The following is a 22,664-nucleotide window of genomic DNA, read 5'->3' on the forward strand; positions in this document are numbered from 1 at the left end:
TCCTGATAGACATCAGTAGTGTTGTAGAAAGTTACAGTTACTATAGCATGAAGTTACTGTAGGATGACAAGGACTAACAGAGTAATGCAGCAAGTAACTTCTAGGAAAACCCAGAACCTTTCTATAGGCTGAACTTGTATTCCATATTTTACAACTGCTTTAGACAGTGTTTTCTAGAAAATTTCTTTACAGCATTGTTTACTGAATATTGCTGTGAAAGAACTGTCAATACTCTTCATACAGAACCATTTTTAAACTTACAGAATTGCAATATAACCAGACTAGGCTTTTTTTCCTCTATTATCTGCAAGTATAGGGTAATGTTATTAAAATAAGCTACTACAACAGTAATCTTAGAATTGAACAATGGATCAAAATCAAAAACTCTGGAAACTCTCTACAGTTGGACTAATCCAGAATTATCAGTCAGAACTACTAGGGGGTTTTTTATTACACTGAAAACTGCCTTTTCTGCTCAAAAAGGTTCGTTTTTCCATATAAAACTAACTCCCTAAAAAAAGTCCAACCAAGAGCAGTTTGATTCAGAAAGATCAGTATGGTGCCTAATGAGAGGGATTTTTTGTTTGTCTTAACACTCTTATTTTCTCCCAAGTTTGGATTTGCCAGTTGGACAGTATCCATGAAGTATTACTCTCACAAAGGCCTATCATATCTAAGAGGATGTGATACATCATGGAAGACATAAAGGGAAATATAAACCAAAACCAGTCTTTATATCCATAGCATCAGGCGCATAGCCTGTATGGGAATGAGAAGAGAAGCATCAGCACTACACTTCCCACGAGACATCACAGTGGCACCTCCAAACCAAAATACTTCAAGTTATTCCATAATGGTTTTGAAGGGGGACTGCAAAGTAGACTCCAAAATGCCACCATTTTCTATGTGGGCAGCAGAACATAAAAATATTTTTGGAACAGTTCAACTTAGCCTGACCAACAACTCCTAGACACTCCTTTCTTCCTTCTGCATGCCTACAGCAAATGACTTTTCAAACTTTTCCTGTAAACGTATAAAGTAAGTCTTTAGTAACTGAGGGTCTCTCAACAGTATCACAGGTGTGTTATCTGTATAAATCTTATTTTTTCCAGCCTTCATTTTAAATTATCTACCACAAAAAATGCTTAAGATTGCAAAATCCAGCATTTTCAAGTTAAATTTGCCCTCAGTATACATAATTATTATATCCCAGTATTTTTTCAAAAAAGCAAGCCTTTAAGACATTTTACTAGTCTGTGTGTTCCATTCAACTATTTATTCTGTTGCTTTGTTTGAATTTGTGTTTGTTTAGCATCTGAAACAAAAGAGCAATGATCCTGATGGCAGTTTTTAAATGCTATTATGTAGGAATGCTTAGGAATGAGTTCTCTAGTCAAAGTCAGAATAAGATAACGTTATTCCTCTTTCTGCATACATATTTCAAATTCTACCATCACATACTAGTATTAGACTAGTATGACATATTCCTATTATCACACATAATTAAGTAAAACTACTGAACAATACTTACCACAAAAGAAAGACTACATGGTGTGTATATATATATATATATATATATATATATATATATATATATATATATATATATATATATATGTCACCCAAAATGATACTATAATCTAGGGGCTAGTCGTGACAACACCAGCATAAAACTTAGAGTAGCTCATCCAAAATCACTAAACACACTCTAAATTTACACCTATGTAAACAACTAAAATTTTTATCTTAAGGTCAGTGATTCACCACACCGAACAAAAGAATGCAGCAAATGTGATATGGCTCATTTCACAGTTGTAAAAATTTTTACTTGTTAAAAATACAAATCTGGATGAGAGGGGATGGTTGCTCCTTGTGTTCAGAGCATCAAAGGACCAGTGGATAGAATGAAATTGAACGTTCTCAAAGGGTACAGCAGAAATTACATATCTGGCACATATTTATAATTCCCTTGTCATATGCACAAATATACTGTTGCATCATTAAACAATGAAGATAAAGCTTTGAAAGCACTACTTCTGCAAAAAATTGAGTTAAAAATGCTAAAATAGATCATGAAAATTTCACAGGGAACTCAGTATTTTTTAATTAGAAACACGTACAATGTACATAAAAAGCCTTTCTTTTTTAAAACCTTATTTTAAATAAACAAACTAGTTTACTAATTTAATATTCACCATCACTGTACTTCACCTACTTAATCAACACGTTTCAGCAAATCTTAGTTGATTTTTAACTGATTTTTTGGCAGTACAGAATCTTAGAACTCTCCTTTGAAAACAACAAACATATTTTGAAGTTGTGCTCCATACCATGAGAGCTGGAAGCACAGAGTGTAAATAACAATAACAGTGCTGTCTGCATATAAACTATCTGCTTATCTCAGTGAACTATTAAGACCAAACATAGTTTGATACTGGCTTAGTAGCTACTCCCACGGTAACACCTTCGCAGTCTCATATTGCACAGACAAATAATGAAATACCTTTTTTCAAATATCTTTTTTTTCCCCTCAAAAAAAAAATGACCTATAAAATAAACCAAAGTACACAGCACAAAGAAATTGCAGCTCATTCAGAACCCCATCAGGACATACCATCTCAAACACTGAAACAATGAAGACTTCATAACCAGAGGTGATAATGTCATGAAGACATTAATATGCTTAAAGATCTATCAAAAAAGCCACACATTTAGCAGAGTATACATGCTCCTGTACTGAAATGGGCCTCATAAACTCAGAATGTCTCATTATATCAAGTGTATGGAGCTATAACTGTGGACTAAACTTGAAACAGTACCGTTACTTTCTACTTCTTCTCTTGCAAATCTCCAATAAATACGATAATGTCCTGACAATTATACAATTTTAAAATATACTTGTAATACATTCCCCATATTTTCTCTTCTTCATTCTTAACTCTGCAAGCACATAGTTCATACTATGCGACAAAGAGAGGATGATTTGAGCACTCTACTCATTTATTGGTCTCCTATTGTATTTTGCTCTTAAAGGATCTGACAGCAAATTATTTCAAAAAAACAGCAACACAGCAAGATAACCCTACAGTATTATCTTAACTTTAATCTCTGTAAGAACTTCAAATTTTCTAAAATATTTTCAGGACAATGTTTCAGAATTGCATTTTTCATACTACAAACTCCTATTTAATCATGTTAATGGAGGTTATCCATTATGATTATTTACCATATTAACATAGGCTATCCTTCATCCTCTAAACAGAGCTGAAATAATTACTGGTTACTTCCAACAAAAATCTTACGTTTTTATGTTCATTGAAATAAATAGAAAAACCTTAGGTTTTCCCTGCTGATTAGGAAGAAACTTCTCTTCCACACTTTCTGCCTGTACAGAGTAGTAAACATATTCAATTTCAGTCAAAGTTGCAGTGTACACATACTGTACAACTGTTAATATATCTTATTAGTCTCACTCTAAAACTGTGAAGCACTACAAAAGGGTTAGTTTACTGACTCACCTAGCTTTTAAATAGAAAATAATGCTGTAATAGCACTTGTCTTTTTCCCACTTTGTCCAAAATTCTAATACTAATGCCCTATTCACACTTGAAATGTGGTTATCCTCTCTCATCAACTTCCTTGAATAATAATATATGAGAATATATTTCCACAGTAGCTAATGGAGACATTCCTACAAATCAATGTGCTGCAGTGATACAGAAATAAAAGCTTACTTCACTGTAATGATGCTTCCAGACTTCCCTCAAGTCAGGTGGTTACTTGCAGTTAATGATCTGTGACATACCACACAAGTAGTCCTAAAAAGACTTATTATCCACTGCATGTGCAACAATATTTGCTTTATGGATGGCTAAATGAATGAAGACATTCAATGCAACTGTAAAAGTAAAATCAAAAGAAAACTTACAAGTAACATGTTTTCTTTGAGTAAAAGAGCTGTGAACATTTTCCATTAATACTTAACCTTTTGCTGGAGCAGTGCAACCACATATAATGCTTGAATCCATAAAGCCCAAGAGCTGCTCAGGGTTAACACTGATTAACTGCCCCCAATCAAGTGTTGTAACTTTTAAAAATTTCAGAGCGCTTCACTCCACAAATGAAATCAAATTGCATTTATGTCATACGGAAAAGGTGGGAGCAGGACAACTTGCAAAGAAAAGAAATTCTATTCTGCCTAAAAAACAGGTATTTTTTTCAATCCAATGAAACAGACATTAAATTGATTGGGTTTTAAAACTACATATTTTACGTTGCACTGACTTCCGTTAATAGACTAACAGAAAAGAATAGCAAATTAACTTAAATAAGCTACAATTCAACAGTACAATATCTCCCATGACTCTCAGACTGTGCAGACATTCACACATTTTCTGTTTATAATTTTTTTCATTTACTAGACTCAGCTTTTGTCCACCATATGTCCACTGTAGATTAACTATTCCCTTAGGTACAATTAAGGGCTTTCCATTTGTTGTAAGAAGACCTAAGTATGAAGGACGCAGCCAGAAAAAACATTTCTACCTAAACCAAAAACAGAAGCACATTCAGCCTGGACTATGGTTTATGCAGCATCTTTTTTATTAGACTTATGTCTACATTGCTAAATAAACTACAGAAAAAATCCATGGAAACAGTAAGAGATCTCTCAGCATCTCATTTGTGTATTATTATAAAAATAGGATACATATACTGTTCTAACCTTTGTATTTAAACGGTTTACTTCTACTTCCATTTTTCAATGACATCCTTAAAGATTTTTCTGAATTCAAGCATAACTGTTAGTGAATGAGAATATATTATTTACTGACACTTCTGTCACACTGCCATATGAGTTCCAACTACACTAACAATATTCTACCAGGTCCTTGAACTTGGTCTTAGTTCTTGGTTGCTCTTAGCAGGCAAAACGTATGTGTGCAAATAAAAAAACTGAAGTGCAGCCTCAAGATTTTAAGTGCAGGAAGAAGAAACCAAGTTATTCACACTTACTAAAGTAAAAAAGCGTAACATAGGAAGAGTCTATCAGTTGGACTAGTTCACAACTACCCTCACTTTCTTGTTAAAGTACCATATGATCTGAATGAGAAAACATTCATTTCAGCAAACAGTTTGTACAATACCTAATCTGTCCTGGTTCAAATGAATGCAAATTCATTGATTTTCATAGAATTACACCTGTTTATATCAGGGCTCTGCCTAGCTGTACAAGTCTGAAGCTCATGGTATAACAGTAATATATCTTCTGTGAGCAAGCTGTTTGTATTACTCAATCCCTGTACTGAATCCCATACTGTGGCAGAACATAAATAAAAACCCAAGCTCTCTACTAGCTAATCCTATCTATGTCAAACATCAGAAACTGGTCTTAAGACAGGCAGGGCAGAAAATTACGATAATGATCATTAATTACCTTTTGAGCAGCATGACAGACAAGATTTCCCCTTTCTACTCTATTTGTTAGTACTCTGGCACAGGCCACTTGGCTTTTGGGAGCCACCATCAAAATCTGCCCTGTATAGATGCTCCAGTAATGGTTGCAGCACTGGAAGAAAGTCCAGAAGTCTAAAAGTCTGCCTTTAACCAGCTTATTTAGCAGCTGCTCTGTCTACTGTGACTTCCCATCCAAGACACCATTTTATTAAGGATTCTGAAAGAAGGGTCCAAGTAAAACATGGGCTGATTTGCAACCAGATGCAACAGATACATTTATCACAGTGAATTACATGGAGATTGGGGCCAGAATGGAGTACATATGCCCAGATCCTTGATGATCTATCCTGCCAGGTGTTTTCCCTTCTCAGCCAATGGGATATGTCTAAGTAAATACTACACAACATCAATAAACCTTCCTTCTTTTGTTTTGTATAATTTTCTGTGAGCTCAGCTACTTTCTAAAGAACCACACTTGAGGCTCAGGCTCCATTTATGTACCTCTGTGTGGCATATATCACAGTTTAGTAGACTTGCCCACACGGTAACTTAACAGACATAACTAGATCACCTTGGCAGTGATGGTAGCCAGCACTATTTCTATTATGCCAGGCATGATTTAGGATCAAAATCTTGCAAGACAGACTCTCAAACAAGCAAGGTAATTTTGTCACTCGAAAATGTGTATGTTTCTGGATTGCTCCCATCCCTAAAGTAATATAAGGCACATTCAGACACTGAGTTGGAAATATATTATTATGATGAATAAAAGATCATTTTCACCTGTGATTTTCCCTTTCACTGATTTCAGTTTCTTGTTAAAACTAATTTTTTAAAAAGTTACCTGACCATTGAAACAAACAAATCCATAAGACTGCAATTTTCTATTAATCTTACAAGTTTGTTGAGACAAACATTCTATACATATTTTAAAACAGGGTAGCATTCTACATTTATTCAAATGAGTTGGTAAATTGACCGTAGCACAGGACAAGGTTTTCATTTTAAGGGAGTCTCTACATGTAAGGAGTTTACCCTCCAATCCCAGGAGCATGTGTGAGGCTCAGGTGACTGGACCTGCTGTCAAGCATACAGGAACTTTAGTTTAATCAGGCATAAGACTCAAAGGAACAGGGGTCTTTGCAGTTGCTGCTCAACACTTGTCTTAATTACAGGTGAAGGACCTAACAAGTGCAAGCCCACAGGAAACAAGAACAGAAAACAGCTGGGGGAGGTCAGGAGAGACAAGAGAACGAATGCATAGTTCTGAATTTTAATAAGCCAGAATCTCAGCATGAGTATTAATGAAGAAATTTTCTGAGTACAACCAGGGAGACTAAGTGTATAAGGCAGTAACAGAGTCCAAAACAGACTGGTTATGTCCTGTTACCAGCCAAATTCACATTAGTACACAGTACACCAAACATTCATTTGTATTGGGGCTGAAAAATGTTTCTTTCTGCGCTCAGATAAGATAGGTAAAAACATTTTACGTTGTATGTAAATGCAAGTTAAAGGGTACACTAAAATGTAACCTTTAAACTTCCCAATGTAAAAACATACCACTTCCTGTTCAGAGATAGCACTCCAAGATCCATTAATCATGGCTAAGACGAACAAACGGTCAACGTTCTTCATTAGTGTTGATGCATTCTCCTCTGTGCCCTCATCTGTCATGAAGACTGTTTAAAAATCTGAGTTATTAGTCTTTATTGAGGAGTGGATCTGGTTAATATCTCTAAGAATAGAAATCATTCATCCATACACTATACACTGGTACCTGATAATTCCTACCCCCTATATAAGCTACAGATAACCACCGCCCTAAGACCATCTTGGTAGCTATAAATCAAAATAAGAGTAGCTCCCATGCAGCCTGGGTTAATTTTCTGTTTACAATATATCCACTGAAAATGTTGGTACAACACTTGAGGAGTCTGCCTATAGATTAATGCAGAGGAAAATATGTAAAGTAGTCAAGGTAGAAAGGAAAGAAGCACATCAGTCACACAAAACACAGTAAAATCTCTAATTCACACTAACAACTGAAAGATCCACCACGATTACTGAACTTTGTCAATACCAAATTTAAGCAAAGACCTTAAGTGCACAAAGCACAATTCATTCAATTGATAACTATAGTTCAATTTACCCTATACAATATAAGTCAAAGTATTTGACAGCAACATGTCTATAAAAGTTTTAGGTTACTGCATTGAAACTCAAAAGCATTTGTTAATCTTAAGAATAAGGTTTACTCCCTTATTTCTGGTGCAAATTAAGTGGTATTAGAAATAAAAAATAAGCACATTTCAAATATACTTTTATTAAATAAGATTAAAATACCATAAAGTAGTTACAAGGAAAGTTAAATTTAAGATTCAATGCAAACTGTAAATTTTAGGATTATTAAGATCTTATTACTTACAACTAATATGAAAAAGAAAAATTCTACATCAATTTTTACAATTCCTTTTATTGTTTACTAAACACGGACAAAATTATATGGAAAGACAGAGAATTAACTGATAATCGGACATAAGTGCAGGAAGCAGGTCTGGGCAAGGTCTTCACTTAAATCAGTTTTCTACTCTCTCTAACCAAATGTGCAGGTCAGGTTATGGAAAAAAAGTTTAAGGGAAGGAAGGAAGAATTAAAAATAAAACTAAGCACCCAAGAGGAAGACTGTCACCTTAAATGAAGTACCGCTTTCACAAAGGAGGACTGCATCTCTAAAGCTCTTGTTGTCCCAATTATTTTTAATAAATTAGCAGGCAATTACAGTCCTTCCTTAATGTTAGCTAGTCCCAAAGAAAAAAAGAAATAAAAAAAGGGGGGAGGGGGGACGTCCAGATTTTAGGAGATCTCAATTCATGCTACTATTATTTTCATATAAATTTCTGATGGATGAGAGACTGGAGACCGATTGGAGCTTTGTATGCAGAAATTACTTTTCCAATGTTTCATAAGTAAATCAATCTCTTACAAGCACAATAGGACATTTTAATAAATTGCCACCATTCTAAAGTTAATTATCATGTTTTAAACAGACATGCAGTAGCTTACTGTGTTCATGCTTCTAATCTATTGCAATGTACAATAGAATAGTCAAAACTAGCACTGATTCATTTAAATCAGCACTGAATGATTTCTTCAAGTTTGGTGGAATACTGAAGAAATTCCTGCAAACTTAAGACATTTAACAGAATGACTACAAATTGATACAGAAAACCACTAACAAATCATGGAGTTTTATATAGAATTTAACAGCTAGTACACAATTATGCACCATATACTGCTATACCTGAAGTAATTTACTTTCAATGACAAAATTATCCAAAGAAATTATTCTCATCTAATAAGATTCATGGGTACAGTTTTCTATATTTCATTGTGAAGAAAAGTATTTTTCATTGTTTTCTTCCAAGTGTTTTTTTTTTTTAAACTATAGCTTTATTCCTATTTCTGACGCACTACAGCAGAGATCCCAAGTGTATTTACTCCAAAACAAAAAAATACACATTTCTTTCAGACAGTATTAGTAAGTGAAAACAGTCAAATGAGAGCCTAAGCCCAAGCTAAGTATACTTAACAGAGCAGCACTAAATGTAGGCAAATGGTTTCAGCTAGGCTTCCAAATTCTTATCTAAATACTGGCCCAATGCTTTCCAGTTGCTATGAATGAAAATGACTGCATTCTTGGCAATTTTCAAAAACTTTCATCAGAAAGAAAGTTAAGTGTTAGAATAACTTCCTTGTGGATATAGACATTTCTAGTTTTTAAGTAAGCATACCTGGATATTTTCCTAAAAGACATGTATAGCTCAAAAAGCAAGTACAATCCTGAAACAGAAACTAATGACTGAAAGTATTTCTCCTGTATGATGCGTGAGGTCAAATACGTTCATCAATTCATCAAATGGCTTTCTTGGCTTTAAAGCTATTATTGTTCTTGCATTGTGTACGACTGTCTTATCACCGAGTAAAGAAGTTCAGCTATTTATATTGAGCTATTAATTTTTATCATACTGAAATAAAAGTAGAGCAAAAAAATTACCTCAGTAAGCAGCATCCCCTGCATGCTCGACATGTGCAACAACAACAAACATGCTTAGGATCACATGAAAGCAAGAATCACAGAATAGTCAGGGTTGGAAGGGACCTCTGGAGATCATCTAGTCCAACCCCCCTGCCAGAGCAGGGCCACCTACAACAGGTCGCACAGGACAGTGTCCAGGCGGGTTTTGAACATCTCCAGAGTGGGAGACTCCACAACCTCTCTGGGCAGCCTGTTCCAGTGCTCCACTACCCTCAAAGTGAAGAAGTTCCTCCTCATGTTAAGATGGAACTTCCCATGTTCAAGCTCGTGCCCATTACCCCTCGTCCTATCAATGGGCACCACTGAAAAAAGACTCCTCCCATCCCTCTGGCATCCTCCCTTTAAGTATTTGAAAGCATTAATAAGATTCCCCCCTCAGTCTTCTTTTCTCTAAAGAGACCCAAGTTCCTCAGCCTTTCCTCATATGAAAGATGTTCTAATCCCCTAATCATCTTCGTAGCCCTTTGCTGGACCCTCTCCAGCAGATCCCTGTCTTTCTTGAACTGGGGAGCCCAGAACTGGACGCAGTACTCCAGATGCGGCCTCACAAGGGCAGAGTAGAGGGGGAGGATGAACTCCCTCAACCTGCTGGCCACACTTTTTGATGCACCCCAGGATGCCATTGGCCCTCTTGGCCGCCAGGGCACATTGCTGACTCATGGTCATCCTGTTGTCCACCAGGACTCCCAGGTCCCTTTCCACAGAGCTGCTCTCCACGAGGTCAGCCCCCAACCTGTACTGATGCGTGGGGTTATTCCTCCCCAGATGCAGTACCCTACACTTACCCTTGGAGAGGTTGCCTTTTTTCTTTACACACAGCTTCTGAAGGAAAACAAGGTAGCAAGCACACTGTTCCTTCACCTGCTATTTTCATAAAATGAAAGCCCTTTCACTAGTCAGTGTCAGCCTTTATCTGGAAGCTCACCTACAAAATCTCAGTCTCCCCTGGAGGCGTGGGTCAAAGACAGGTTGGATGGGGCTTTGAGCAACCTGGTCTAGTGGGAGGTGTCCCTGCTCATGGCAGGGGGGCTGGAACACTATCTTTAAGGTCCCTTCCAACCCAAACCATTCGATGATTCTATGAAACTATATCCTACTTGCAGATGCTCCCAAGGAAATACTTGGATTTTAAAGAATTGCAGGCATGTATATCAGAAAGATATATATACTTAAGGTATATAACAGAGATAAAACTCCTTCAAATGGAAACCAGTGTCTGATTTTCTACCTCTACGGTGTCATTCCAGCAAAAGAACATTATTTATCCTATGTTACAGTGTATCTTACTGTAAATACTCCATGAGATTTGCAGAACTCCAGCTAGGAAGTCCAATTTTGGGGCAAAATATAAATCAGTGAAAAATATTTTTCATTTGAATTTCAACAGAATCTGTATTATTGACTCTAGTCTGCTAGAGTACAACACTGTCTATGTTATACTTTCAGAAGTGCTATTTATATATTGTAACTCTAAGAGCTTCTGTTTTCTTCCCAGAAAATAAGTAGTCTTTCATCATTAATATCATAAAATGTTACAGCATCACAGTAGCAACACTAGAGTTAAAGGTTCTGAATGAAAGTGTTGTCTCTATGTTGTTTTCAAATGCTTTTAAACAATACTACCTTGCTAGATGAGGTCTTTTTTTCAGTTTTGTTCATGATATGGACATTGCGACATAGACACAAATTACTTGGAAAGTTAAAAAAAAAAATCAAATCTATTTTTTGTTGTTCAAAAAAAACCATATTTAGATTCTTTAAAAATTCTGTATCTGTTTCCACCACTTCGTTTCTAAAATTGCTTTATGTTTCTTTTATCATCTTCAATTGAAAAAAGGTAAGAGAGCCAGGACCAAGACCTCAGATATGCTAATAAGGATGTTTCTGTAATATTTCTTAGCTGGAAATGGGGGAAATAGGAAATTAACTAGGTGATGTTATTTCAAGTGGCATATTTTGGTGGTCACAACAAAATCATTATATCATACGTGATCAAAAAGAGGACCGGTTAAAAAAATCCCAGAACAACAGGAAATAAGTAACCTCGTGCTAAACTACAGATAGCATGCAAAAAAAGCCTAATAAGCAACTCGATATAAATATTATGCTTAGTGCACAGTGTAGTTATTTTAAATAATTTACACAAGTAGTTAATTTAGCTGTCTCTTGGCATACAGAACCACAAAATATACCTGTTATTAGGTCCAGGAATGTTTCCCAGTTCTCCATTCTAGATGCAAGCCATGGCTATATCCTGAAGCCCTATCAAATTCAAACATGGGTGAAAGAGATCTCTCTACTCCTGTGTGCTGCTCTCCAAGTAAAGAAAACACAGGCAGAGAGCCTGCAGGCAAGGCAAAGCATGATGCAGCAAGTCCCTTAACCTAACTGCCCAGAACCAGAATCCTGAGGTACACCCAAATATGTCATCTATACACAGCAACAACACACAAGACAGTGTGTAGTTTCATTTTAATAAAGATATATGCCCTGTGCCATTTCTTCAACAGAAAGCAACGTCCAGAGTATTTCAATCAATATTTAAGTATTAATAACTTACTTTTATTTCCAACCAAGGCCACAAGTGGCTGTATTTCTGATTCTTCATTCACTTTTTTTACCACATTATACCAGTCTTCTAAATTTTCAAAGCTCTGGCCGTTGGTAATATCATAAACCAAGAGAATACCCTAAATAAAAAGATATATTTAAAATGTTACAGTTTATAAAAATATTTGAACATGGTAAAATTTGCATCAGTCTAAATTATTATTGTTATCATAAAATAGAGCATTAACAAATAACGGCATTGCCTCTTTTGAGGAATTATCAAAGGAATTATAAGCTTCTGTAATAAACACATTTTATTATTTTTCCTGCATTCCATGTGTTCTAAATTCAGATGCTAACTGAACTACAAGGGCAGAAAAAAAAAAAAATGGCAATTCAGTAAATAGCACAATAGTTATATTAGAAATATTCAAAACTGCATATGCTTTATGAAAAACCCAAAAAGTACTTCAGGCCAATATTAAGAAAAATCACACTGGAGAAAGACTTTTATTTTAGCTAATATTATTTGTAGTTTCACTGTTCCCTTTTGAAAAAAAAAAAAAAAGGCAGTTCAATCGTACATTTCTGCACATTTGGGAAGAAAGGCCAGATCCCTTCCTCCACTGTTGTAGAAGACAAGCAAGAAGTACTGGCAAGGTTTAAACTTTCAAAGGAGAAACTAAAAATGTGGTCAAAAGTCAGAAAGAAGGGAGTCCTACGTATTTCAGAGGTTTTCGGTTAGGCTAAAGTAACAAATACTCAAAACAGACATTACTGAGGATTCCTCACAGCTAATATCCAATATTATGAAGCACAGCCTATTAACAGCCCAAATGTCCAACTTCTCTCCTCCATAAATCTAAGATCAGCTCTCACAAATCACTCTCCTTTCAACTATTGAGTCTTCTGCCCCTGCTTTCCACTATACCCTAATAAAGGAAGCATCTTGTAAATGAGGAAATAAAGTCAGAATTAGCTTCTGTCGCACTTGTTCTCATGGTGTTCACATCTGGGGAAAAAATCCCTACAACTGCACACTGTTCTTCACATGAAATTTTCACAAATATTCTAAAAAAACAACACAATGTATACAAAATTAGCTGGTCCAATGACCCACTGTCAATAGAAAAGATTTTTTTCAAGTCAGTTCTTTTAGGCGTTTGTCTGAGCCCAACTTTACTTGACAGTTTCATGAGGAGTGTCTTAGATCATAAAAAGATTTGCATGCTTGTTAAATGAATGTCACAGATGACAACAAACTGGTAGAGACTGCAAGATTATCTGAAGAGAATTTGGATTATATGATGATAAACAATCTAAAAATAATAGAATGCAATTCAATAAATACCGCAACAGGTTCAGAGGAAACAATAATCTACTGCACAATAGGAAACATCTGGCTTTGTCACAAGCTCTATGCAATAGGATCAAGGAGTTATATTATATATATCACAGTTGAATATGTCAAGCTTATTTTGTAGGAAAAAGGAAAATATCACACTAGCGTGAAACACGCTAGGTGAAATAATGCATCCAGCTTTGGACACTGAATGTCAAGAAAAGGTTAGACTAGAAAAGACCAGCAACAATATTGGAGGTTTAGAAACCATGACTGACATCAGAAAATTGAAAAAAACGGACTGTTTCAACAAACACAAGAGTGATGACAGGCATGATGATGCTGGTAAAAGTTTCAAGAGAAGATAACAGGAGTTCTCTTTTTAAATGCTCATACATAGTTTGCAGATGACACTGCAAACTATAAGACATAGGACCAGCCAATATGCCTGAGGGCAGGGCTACCATTCAGAGGTATGTGTACATGCTCAAGGAACAGGCAAATGGGAACTTTTCAACATTCAACAAATGCAAAGCCCTGCAGCTGGGGAGCAACTGCAAATGACTTGCAGGTCTTGGTAGACGGCAAGCCAAATATGAATCTGCAATGTTCCCTGGCAGCAAAGGTGGCCAATGTGATCCTGGGCTGTATTAGCAGAGGCACAGCCACTAGATCAAGTATCTATTCCCTTCTACTCAGCACTTGTTAAATCTTATCTGAAGTAAGACATCCAGTCTTAGGCTCCTCAAGACATCAATAAACAGAAGTAAGTTCAGCAAAGGGCCACCAAGATGATCAGAGTCTGTCCTATGAGGAAAAGCTAAGGGACCCAGAATTCTTCAGCATGGAGAGGAGGTGGCCCCGGGAGGACCTAAAAGCAGCCTTCTAACACATGAGGAAGCTACAGAGGAGGTGGAGCCAGGCTCTTTAGAGCAGTGCATGGCAGGAGGATGAAACACAATGGGCATAAGTTGGAACACGAGAAATTCAAACTAGATAAAAGGAAAAGCTTTTTCATCATGAGGAGATTCAAGCAGTGGAATAGGTTGTGCAAAGAGGTTGCTCAGCCTCCATCCTTAGAAGTTTACAAGAAGGAACTGGATAAAGCCTTGAGCAACCTAGTCCCATCTCACAGCTGACCCTACTTTGAGCAGGAGGTTTGACTAAAGACCTCCTGAGAACCCTTCCACCCTGAACTTCCTTACAATTCTCTGATCAACACAACATGTAGCGACAGGTTTAACTTACAGCAAGATTATAGCGAGGGTACATGCTAGAAAAAACACATGTAAACAATAAGAATAGTGAAGCTCTGAAATACACCACCTTGAAGGACAGCAGAGACGCCAACACTGAATGATTTCTGAAGGTTAATAAAAATGAAATAGGCATTATACAGGTATACATTTGGAGAAGGGCAACAGATCCTGAGATCCCTTCACTTCCGATTTCCATATGACAGCAATACAAATCTCTTCCTTTGACGCCATCAACTCCTTGGCAAAATGAGTTCTTGTTCCTTATATTTATATGGCTGCTATCAATTTCTGAGAAGCAGCTTCCACCAGTTCCTTCAAGGAAATTAAGAATTATGCATCTCAGTTAACTTCTCCTGACTATTTTTATAACTATCCAAATGCTCGTGCATGTCTTTCATAACATAAGCCTTGGTCTAGGAAGGACACACTGATGTTATTAAACGCTCAGTGGAAAAGAAGAAACTCAGGCTGAAGGACAGGTATTGTAAAGGTTAAAAAAAACACACAGACGTAAGGCTGAAATTTGTAAATGAGAGTGCACATGGCACACTTCTTTCACTAGTGGTCAAGTTCTCTCACCAGCTTGCAGAAAAAACTTTTTTACAGAAGCAGAGCAGACTATCTAAACCATCTTCAGCACTAAAGAGTTTAATCAGAGTTAGATGTAAGATAAAGTTAATAGAAACTGATCATTTAAGGTTGGCCAACTCTGCTTCTAATTCTTCATCAAAATGCTATTCTGCTACATGTCCTCCAGCCAGCCGCTGCCTACCTACACCTTTGGAAGAAAGAGTATTCACAGTGGATTTACTGTGAAAGAAATCATTGAACAAAGTTTGCAACTAGAGCTCACCTAACTTCCATTTGCTCCCTGTCTCCGTAAACTAAACATTGCTTCTGAAGCGTATTCTTTTCTTAACCATTCTTTTTTTGAATCTTGTTAACATTTGCTATGCCTAAGAAGCAAAGACGGCAGGTATGACATCTCAGAGATGCAAACAGAAAAGCAGCATGGCATCCAGGTCATAAAGAACACTTATTGTTTAAATTTTTGCCACAGCAGCACTCTATAAGCAGCTTAGTATGATACAGATAATTAATGAAGGACTAGTCATAAATCCATAACTAAAATTTATTTCACCTTTTTCTATTCAACATAGACGTCATTGCTTTCACAAAAATACATCATATTTTCCACAAACTTACAGTATATGGAATATAGAATGCAGCAAAAGTATAAAAGCTGTTATTTCCCAATCATGCATAAGGAATTAAGGCGGAAAATTAACACTGGCCTTTGTACACAAAAGTAGCTCATTTCCCTGATATGAAAAAGGTTTGAAACATATGGAGGACAACATGCTGAGAACAGCACGTTAATTCTCTAGTCTCCTGGAACATGGCAAATAAACCCTGCTTGCACAATTGTACTCTGGCAAGCGAGACATTTTGCCTACATTAGTGCATATGTGAGTGCTTTTTGTTTTGGAATTACAGATTATTTTCAAAAACAGATCACTGGAAACTGAGAATATTACAGAAATTATTTGCTGGTCTCTGGAGAAGGTAGAGTTTGCAGTACTCTTATTCTATTACAAGCCAATTTATGAGGTAGCATACGCCAGCTCTTAAAGATATTTTAAACTAGATATGTGGGTAGGGGCAGCAATTACACTTAAGAGATGGAAGCAGTTTTGAAATATTTACCATTCAAATAACAGCAGAACTGCTATTATGGAAGTGTTGTAACCAGGCAATATATTCACACTAGACAATCAACATTTAGAAGGTGTCAAGTTGATGTCGAGATTTGTCACAATAAAAAAAAGCTACAGAAAACACTAATTAAAACCATACGTTTTCTTCTTCAGGTTTATCCTCAGCTGCCCTCAACTTATGACTGACTTCAGTACAAAGGAACCAAATTAATTTTCAAATGTTCATTAATATTCATGAAATGTCAGACCAAAATTCTAAAATATTTTTTTCTAGTCACAGAATATTCATTTTAGCAAAGATTAACTTCATTATGATATCTTGCACATCTGCAGAAATGCTATTTTTACAGGTGAAAACAGTTTACAATCTACATATATTTAACCACTGTTGTCTTTGCTGATGCTGAGGATACGGTCCCTCAAATATATGCAACTGAGTTGCCATAATTGAATGAGCTATTGTCTATCAGCTCAACTGTGGTAACTGACTATATGATTACTCTTAGCCTCTCCCAATTCTGAGATAAAAGTGTCAGTTTCAATCAATACTGAGAGAAAGCTGTTTATTAGCACCTTTCATTTATAACGATCAAAGAGCTCTTTTCACCCCCAGCTTGCAGAGTTCTTCTGACCAATGAGTGAAATTCAGCTACCAAGATAGGATGCGGCAACTATATTGTTCTGGATGAGCAACACCGGGGGGGGGGGGGGAATGGAGAAAAAAAGAAATTGCTTCAAGACAGCAAGTGAATTGCAATTTCTCCAACTGCAACCACATAAGCAAATTAAGTATATTCTCATCCTCAAATCTGGCACTCTCATTTTAAAACATGGCACAAGAAATTAGGGACCTCAGTCAAAAAATGGCACCTTAACAGTAACTTAATCAAAAGAGCTCATTCAAACAGAAGGAAACCTCCAGTGGCACGGTTTGTAGCAAAGTATAGATGGATGCTCCACTTACTCCTCCTGGTATCCTGATCAAATTTCAACCAAGATCAAGTGAACTGCAGACTTGCTGTTAAGATAACCTTTTCAGCTGCTGTAGCGTCTCAAAACTTCCATCTCCAGCTGGTCTTAGTATTTTGTAAGTACTTCTACCATATATTTGGATTTCTGAGCAGAAAACCAAGAATTCAGACACGTGATTTCTGAATCTCGTGACGATCAACCAGATGGAAGTCTATTCAAGGCTATGGGCATCTGCCAGTACCGGATAAAAGCATGACGCATGCTGTAGACATGCTGCAAGCTATTCTACGCATGTACTTAAAATTTAATTTAAATTAACAATTTAGATTTGGAGAATACATGCAGATGAACACAATTTCTGCAACAGGTCCAAATCACCTACTCTCTGTGTATATGTACAGCTTTTGTACTTTACAAACAGGTACTTTAAAATCCCAGTTGCACCACACATGCTGACCAAGTGCAACACACCATAGCTATACATACCTCTTGTAGCAACCTTCACTAGAATTGCGTCAATATTTTAAAAGCTTTCTTGTACTGGGGAACCCAAAACTGAACACAGGACTCCAAATGTAGCCTCAAAAATGTCAGAGAGGATTATAATCACTTTTCTTGATTTGCTTACTTCACTCTTACTAATGCAGCCCAGTATTCAGCTAGCTTTTACTGCTGCAAGGGTGCATTGCTGACTCCCAATTCAACTGCTTTTTTTCCAGTAGGACCTTCACCTTCTTTTCTGAAAAGCCATTTCACAGAATGACAGAGGTTGAAAGGGACCTCTAGAGGTCGTTTGGTCCAATGCCCCTGTTCAAGCAGTGTCACCTAAAGCCAGCTGCTTTTTTTACCATGTCCAGATGGCTTTTGAATATCTCTGAGGATCAAGACTCCACAACCTCTCTGGGCAACTTGTGCCAGCACTTGGTCACTCTCTCAGTGAAAAACAATGTTTCCTCATGTTCAGAGGGAACCTCCTGTGTTTCAGTTTGTACCCACTGCCTCTCAGCCTGTCACTGGGCACCACTGAAAAGAGCCTGGCTCAGTCTTCTTTGCACCCTCCCTTCAGGTATTTACATACATTGATAAGATCCCTCTGAGCCTTCTCTTCTCCAGGTTGAACAATACCTGCTCTCAGCCTTTCCTCATAGGAGAGATGCTCCAGCACATTATTCAGCTTTGTGGCCCTTTGCTGGACACTCTCCAGTTGATTCCCAGTCTGCATAAGGCTATTCTGTCTCAGATGCAGGACTTTGCATTCGTCTTCAGTGAACTTCAAAAGGTTCCTGTTGGTCTATCGCTTCAGTTGGTCATGGTCTCTCTCAATAACACCCCTACTCTCCAGCATGTTGACCATTCCTCCCCAATTTGGTGTAATCTGCAAACTTACAAGCAATGTTTTGTTCCATTTTGTTCCAACATCTCCTTCTCTGGAGATATTCAAAACCCACCTGGATGTGTTCCTGTCCAACCTGCTGTAGGTGAACCTGCTTTGGCAGGGGGGCTGGACTAGACGATGTCTGAAGGTCCCTTCCAACCCCTACCATTCTGTAATTGTACAAAGAATTAATAAAAGACAGGACTCAGTACCAACCCCTAAGTAATACGGCTTATAACCAGGCACCAGTAAGACATTGAGCTATGGACCATCTCCCTTCAAGTACAGCCATCCATTCAGTTTTTCAGTCACCTTATCGCCCGCCCATCCATTCTGTAACTCTACATTTTGTCTGTAATAATATTATGGGAGATTATGTCAAAAGCCTTGCTGAAGTCAAGGTAAACAACATCCACTGCTCTCCTCTCCACAGAGCCAATCATGTAACCACAGAAGGCAAACAAGTTGGCTGGGCACAATTTACCCTTGCTAATTCCTTCCTAGCTCTTCCCAATTACTTTCTTGCTGCTTTGCTGTCCATTCACAGGAATTTTTATACGTACTTATAAGGATTTTTCTTTCTAAATACTCCTAATTGTTCTACTTCACCTTTCCTCTTTTTCTTCTACAAAGCTACAGATGTTCAACATGAAATAAGCTTCTGCCTAGAAACAAGCTGAAAGCAGTGCCATCCCAAATTATGCATGGTGTTCCATGAACAGATGAAAATAAAGTTAGTTTTATGTGTGTTTAACAGGTGCTGTTACAAAGCTAATAGAAAAGTGCGTTACAAGTCAGCTTTGATGATGAGAAGCCTATTACAGACACAGAAAATATATGCCAACAATGGGAGAGAGAACAGCCGTTAGTTCATTAAAAAAAATTAGGGTTACAATGAGGGCTGGGGGAGGATTAAAGGAGAAGAGATTGGATGTCGGGTTTTTTTGTTAATGTGCTCAGAATGACTAAATATCAAACTTTTGTAACTTTAGGTTTACTGACACCAAATTTTTCACTACTTTAGGGCACTGGTATTAACTTTTTGACCTGCTATTGCTGATAAGAAACTCATAAGTTATCACCAAATTAAATACAGAAAAACTTAATAGCCTTTTATTTCCTTCATTGAGTTTACTTTGGGCATATGGCAACAATTTGTGATTAATCAAATTTCCTCTGTCATGGAAGCCACTTTCTCCTGTTGCTTGATAGGTCTTTAACAAGGCAGCAAAAATGTATTTTATTAAAAAATAAAAACAGATGCAACAGCTAAGAACATTCAGACATTTTTTGAAATGTTAAATTAACAAGTTTGTCTTTAGCCTATTAACTAATAAATCCTAATCTCCTTAATTAGCCATTTCTGTGCTGTACTTATTAGTACAAAGATTCTGTCCAATAAAAGTTTTAGGATTCCATTTTCCGATTGCTTAAAAGTATTGGGGGAAAAAATAGGTGCATTTGTTTTCTTTTCAGATAAATATAACATTCTATAATAAACATGTTATGCCGTTATGCCTATTGTTCTCATTACAAACTCCAAATTAACAAACAGAGCACATTTTAGGATCACTCGTGTTTAAGAAGTTTGGTGTACATCCTCCTAAACCATCTCATAACTCAAGATACTGTTATAATATTTAGCTTTTACTGAATCCAACCATTCACTTTAAGTTGCTTAGTTAACCTCAGAAATAATTTTCATTGGATAGGAATTCTGCAAAAATATTTAGCTACCTGGTTGCCTCCTTTTGTTTGCCCTCTTATAACCCCAGTTGCATGTATGAGTTTAATGGTGTAGGATTGCTCTTAATTTCCTCCTTCTACTTTTTCCCCGCAGGAGGCATCTGTTCTAAAAGCAGCCACTATATCTACCATGTGGATATCCAAATAGCCTTTACTATTTACTATGATTGCTTTCCTTAACTCAAGACACAAAGCATGAAAACATACATCTGTTCTTGAGAGCTATTCAGATCTACAAATGCGCACCCTTGCTTTGCTTTTAAAGCAGCTCTAAAAAACTAACTACATACCAAAATTAGACTTGCATATTAACACCAATTAAGTTTAGGTTAAGCAGAGATTCAACATTTTTGAGATCTACGAAACAGCAACCTGTAAGATGTATAATTTTAAGAACAAAAATTCAGTGATTTTTATGTAATTACTATGGGTACAATTATCATCATTTATACTGTACCTGAGCTCCATAAATATATTTATCCAGCATTTTTCCTCCCATTGTTTGCCCCCCTACATCCCACACTTGAAGAGTAACATTCAGATTTCCTGAAAAAGAAAATGATACAGATATTGTGTAACCAGGAAAATTTAGATACAAGTAAAATTAAAGACACATTATCATGGCAGACAATACAGCTCTAGCACATCAACAGCAATAGCTTTTTACAAGTATACAATAAATAGTAACTAAATTTCAACACAAACATGACCGTATCATTTGGATAAAAGGCACCTGTGTCCAGCTAAGTCAGTAAGATACAGTAAAACCATAGCTAAATATTAACATATTTAGTATTAACAGAAGAGAATTGGAATTGCATAAAGCTTAATATTCCTGAATAGAAATTATATGCCATATTTCACTGAAGAAACATGTAAAAATTTACAGAGAAAGTTCTATCGTGCAGTACTTGGAACTAAAAGGTAATACAATTAATGTCAAGTCAACCACATTATTTCATACTCTGTGTCCTTTCCCTCCCCTCCAAATTTTCTTTACAAATCTAAAAGTGGGGAAAATCTGCACAGTAACTGAATTTTGGTAGTGATGCTCTTAGTACTGTACAGTTGAAGAATTATATAGTTGACAGATTAAAACATGGAAATACTGACACACATCTAAGTTGAGGATGCAAACTACGATTATTTCCTCCACCCACCACCCCAAAGCAGGGAACTAAATGGAACATGATTTACATAGTTTCATTTTTGAAGAATCTACACCAAAAATAGATCTATCTTTCTACTCTACACAGTCTTTAAGCTATGTTGAAACTGTTAACAGGTTCTAAAAAACAAAGTAACAAAAAAATCAGTGTAAACACAGAATATTTACTATGCTACAAGTCATACATACTCTGCAAGCTAACAACTTGGAAACCCACAGACTAAACATACACACACAGCAACGTATGTCACCACATGCATACAAACATTATTGAAGTATAATTTGCTTCATTTTACATGGTGAGAACTGTTTTCAAAATTGTACAGATTACCTGGAAGCACCGAATTCTAATCAGTAGTCTGATGAAAATTTTTCTCATCTACATAAAACTCACATGACTTACATGTTAATAACAATTCTACATACTCACAAATAACCATAACTGCCCATTTATTTTATTCCTAGATTAAAAAATAAAATTGCAACAAATTCCACATCACAACCATTGAGTCAAGTGAAAAAGAACACATTATTTTGGGCTGCTAACAAAGACATACTCTTAATTAAACTATTTTATGTTACTAACAACTTTACACAATGTGATCTATTCAGCCACCAATTTATAACTAACACACTCATATTAGTTATGCAAGTGAGTGTGCTCCATGGAAATACACCCCAGCCCTCAGTGAATGTAAGCAGCAAATTAGAACCACATAGCTGAATAGATGCTACTTGTGGTATTAAATATACCACACTATATTTTAATGATGCATCTTGCTTTAATCTGGTTAAAAGCACAGATTTCCTAAACTGCTACTTACATAGAGATGAACGCGAGACAATTTATTCACAGTACTTTTAAACTACACTTTTTATCGAATACTAAGATAAAACATTTCTGCATGGAGCTTCGTAAATTCACCGTAAACACTCCAGCTCAATAAAGGCAACCTTTCATAGAATAAAAAGCTTATTTGT

General features: G+C 36.4%; 1 protein-coding gene across 2 annotated transcripts in view; it reads right to left on the bottom strand.

Annotated features, from left to right (window-relative positions):
- RAB28 (RAB28, member RAS oncogene family) overlaps positions 1–22,664 on the bottom strand; it is a 68,439-nt gene that overhangs the window by 34,445 nt on the left and 11,330 nt on the right. For both annotated transcript variants that reach the window (XM_082482655.1, XM_082482654.1), the window contains exons 3-4: positions 20,973–21,061; positions 12,114–12,243 (exon numbers count right to left, since the gene is read on the bottom strand). In XM_082482655.1, coding sequence (XP_082338781.1) covers positions 12,114–12,243; positions 20,973–21,061 — 219 coding nt within the window. The remainder of the gene's footprint in view (positions 1–12,113; positions 12,244–20,972; positions 21,062–22,664) is intronic.

The sequence above is a fragment of the Vanellus vanellus genome (assembly GCF_965231255.1).
Source record: "Vanellus vanellus genome assembly, chromosome: 4".
In the NCBI taxonomy this organism is placed as follows: Eukaryota; Metazoa; Chordata; class Aves; order Charadriiformes; family Charadriidae; genus Vanellus; species Vanellus vanellus.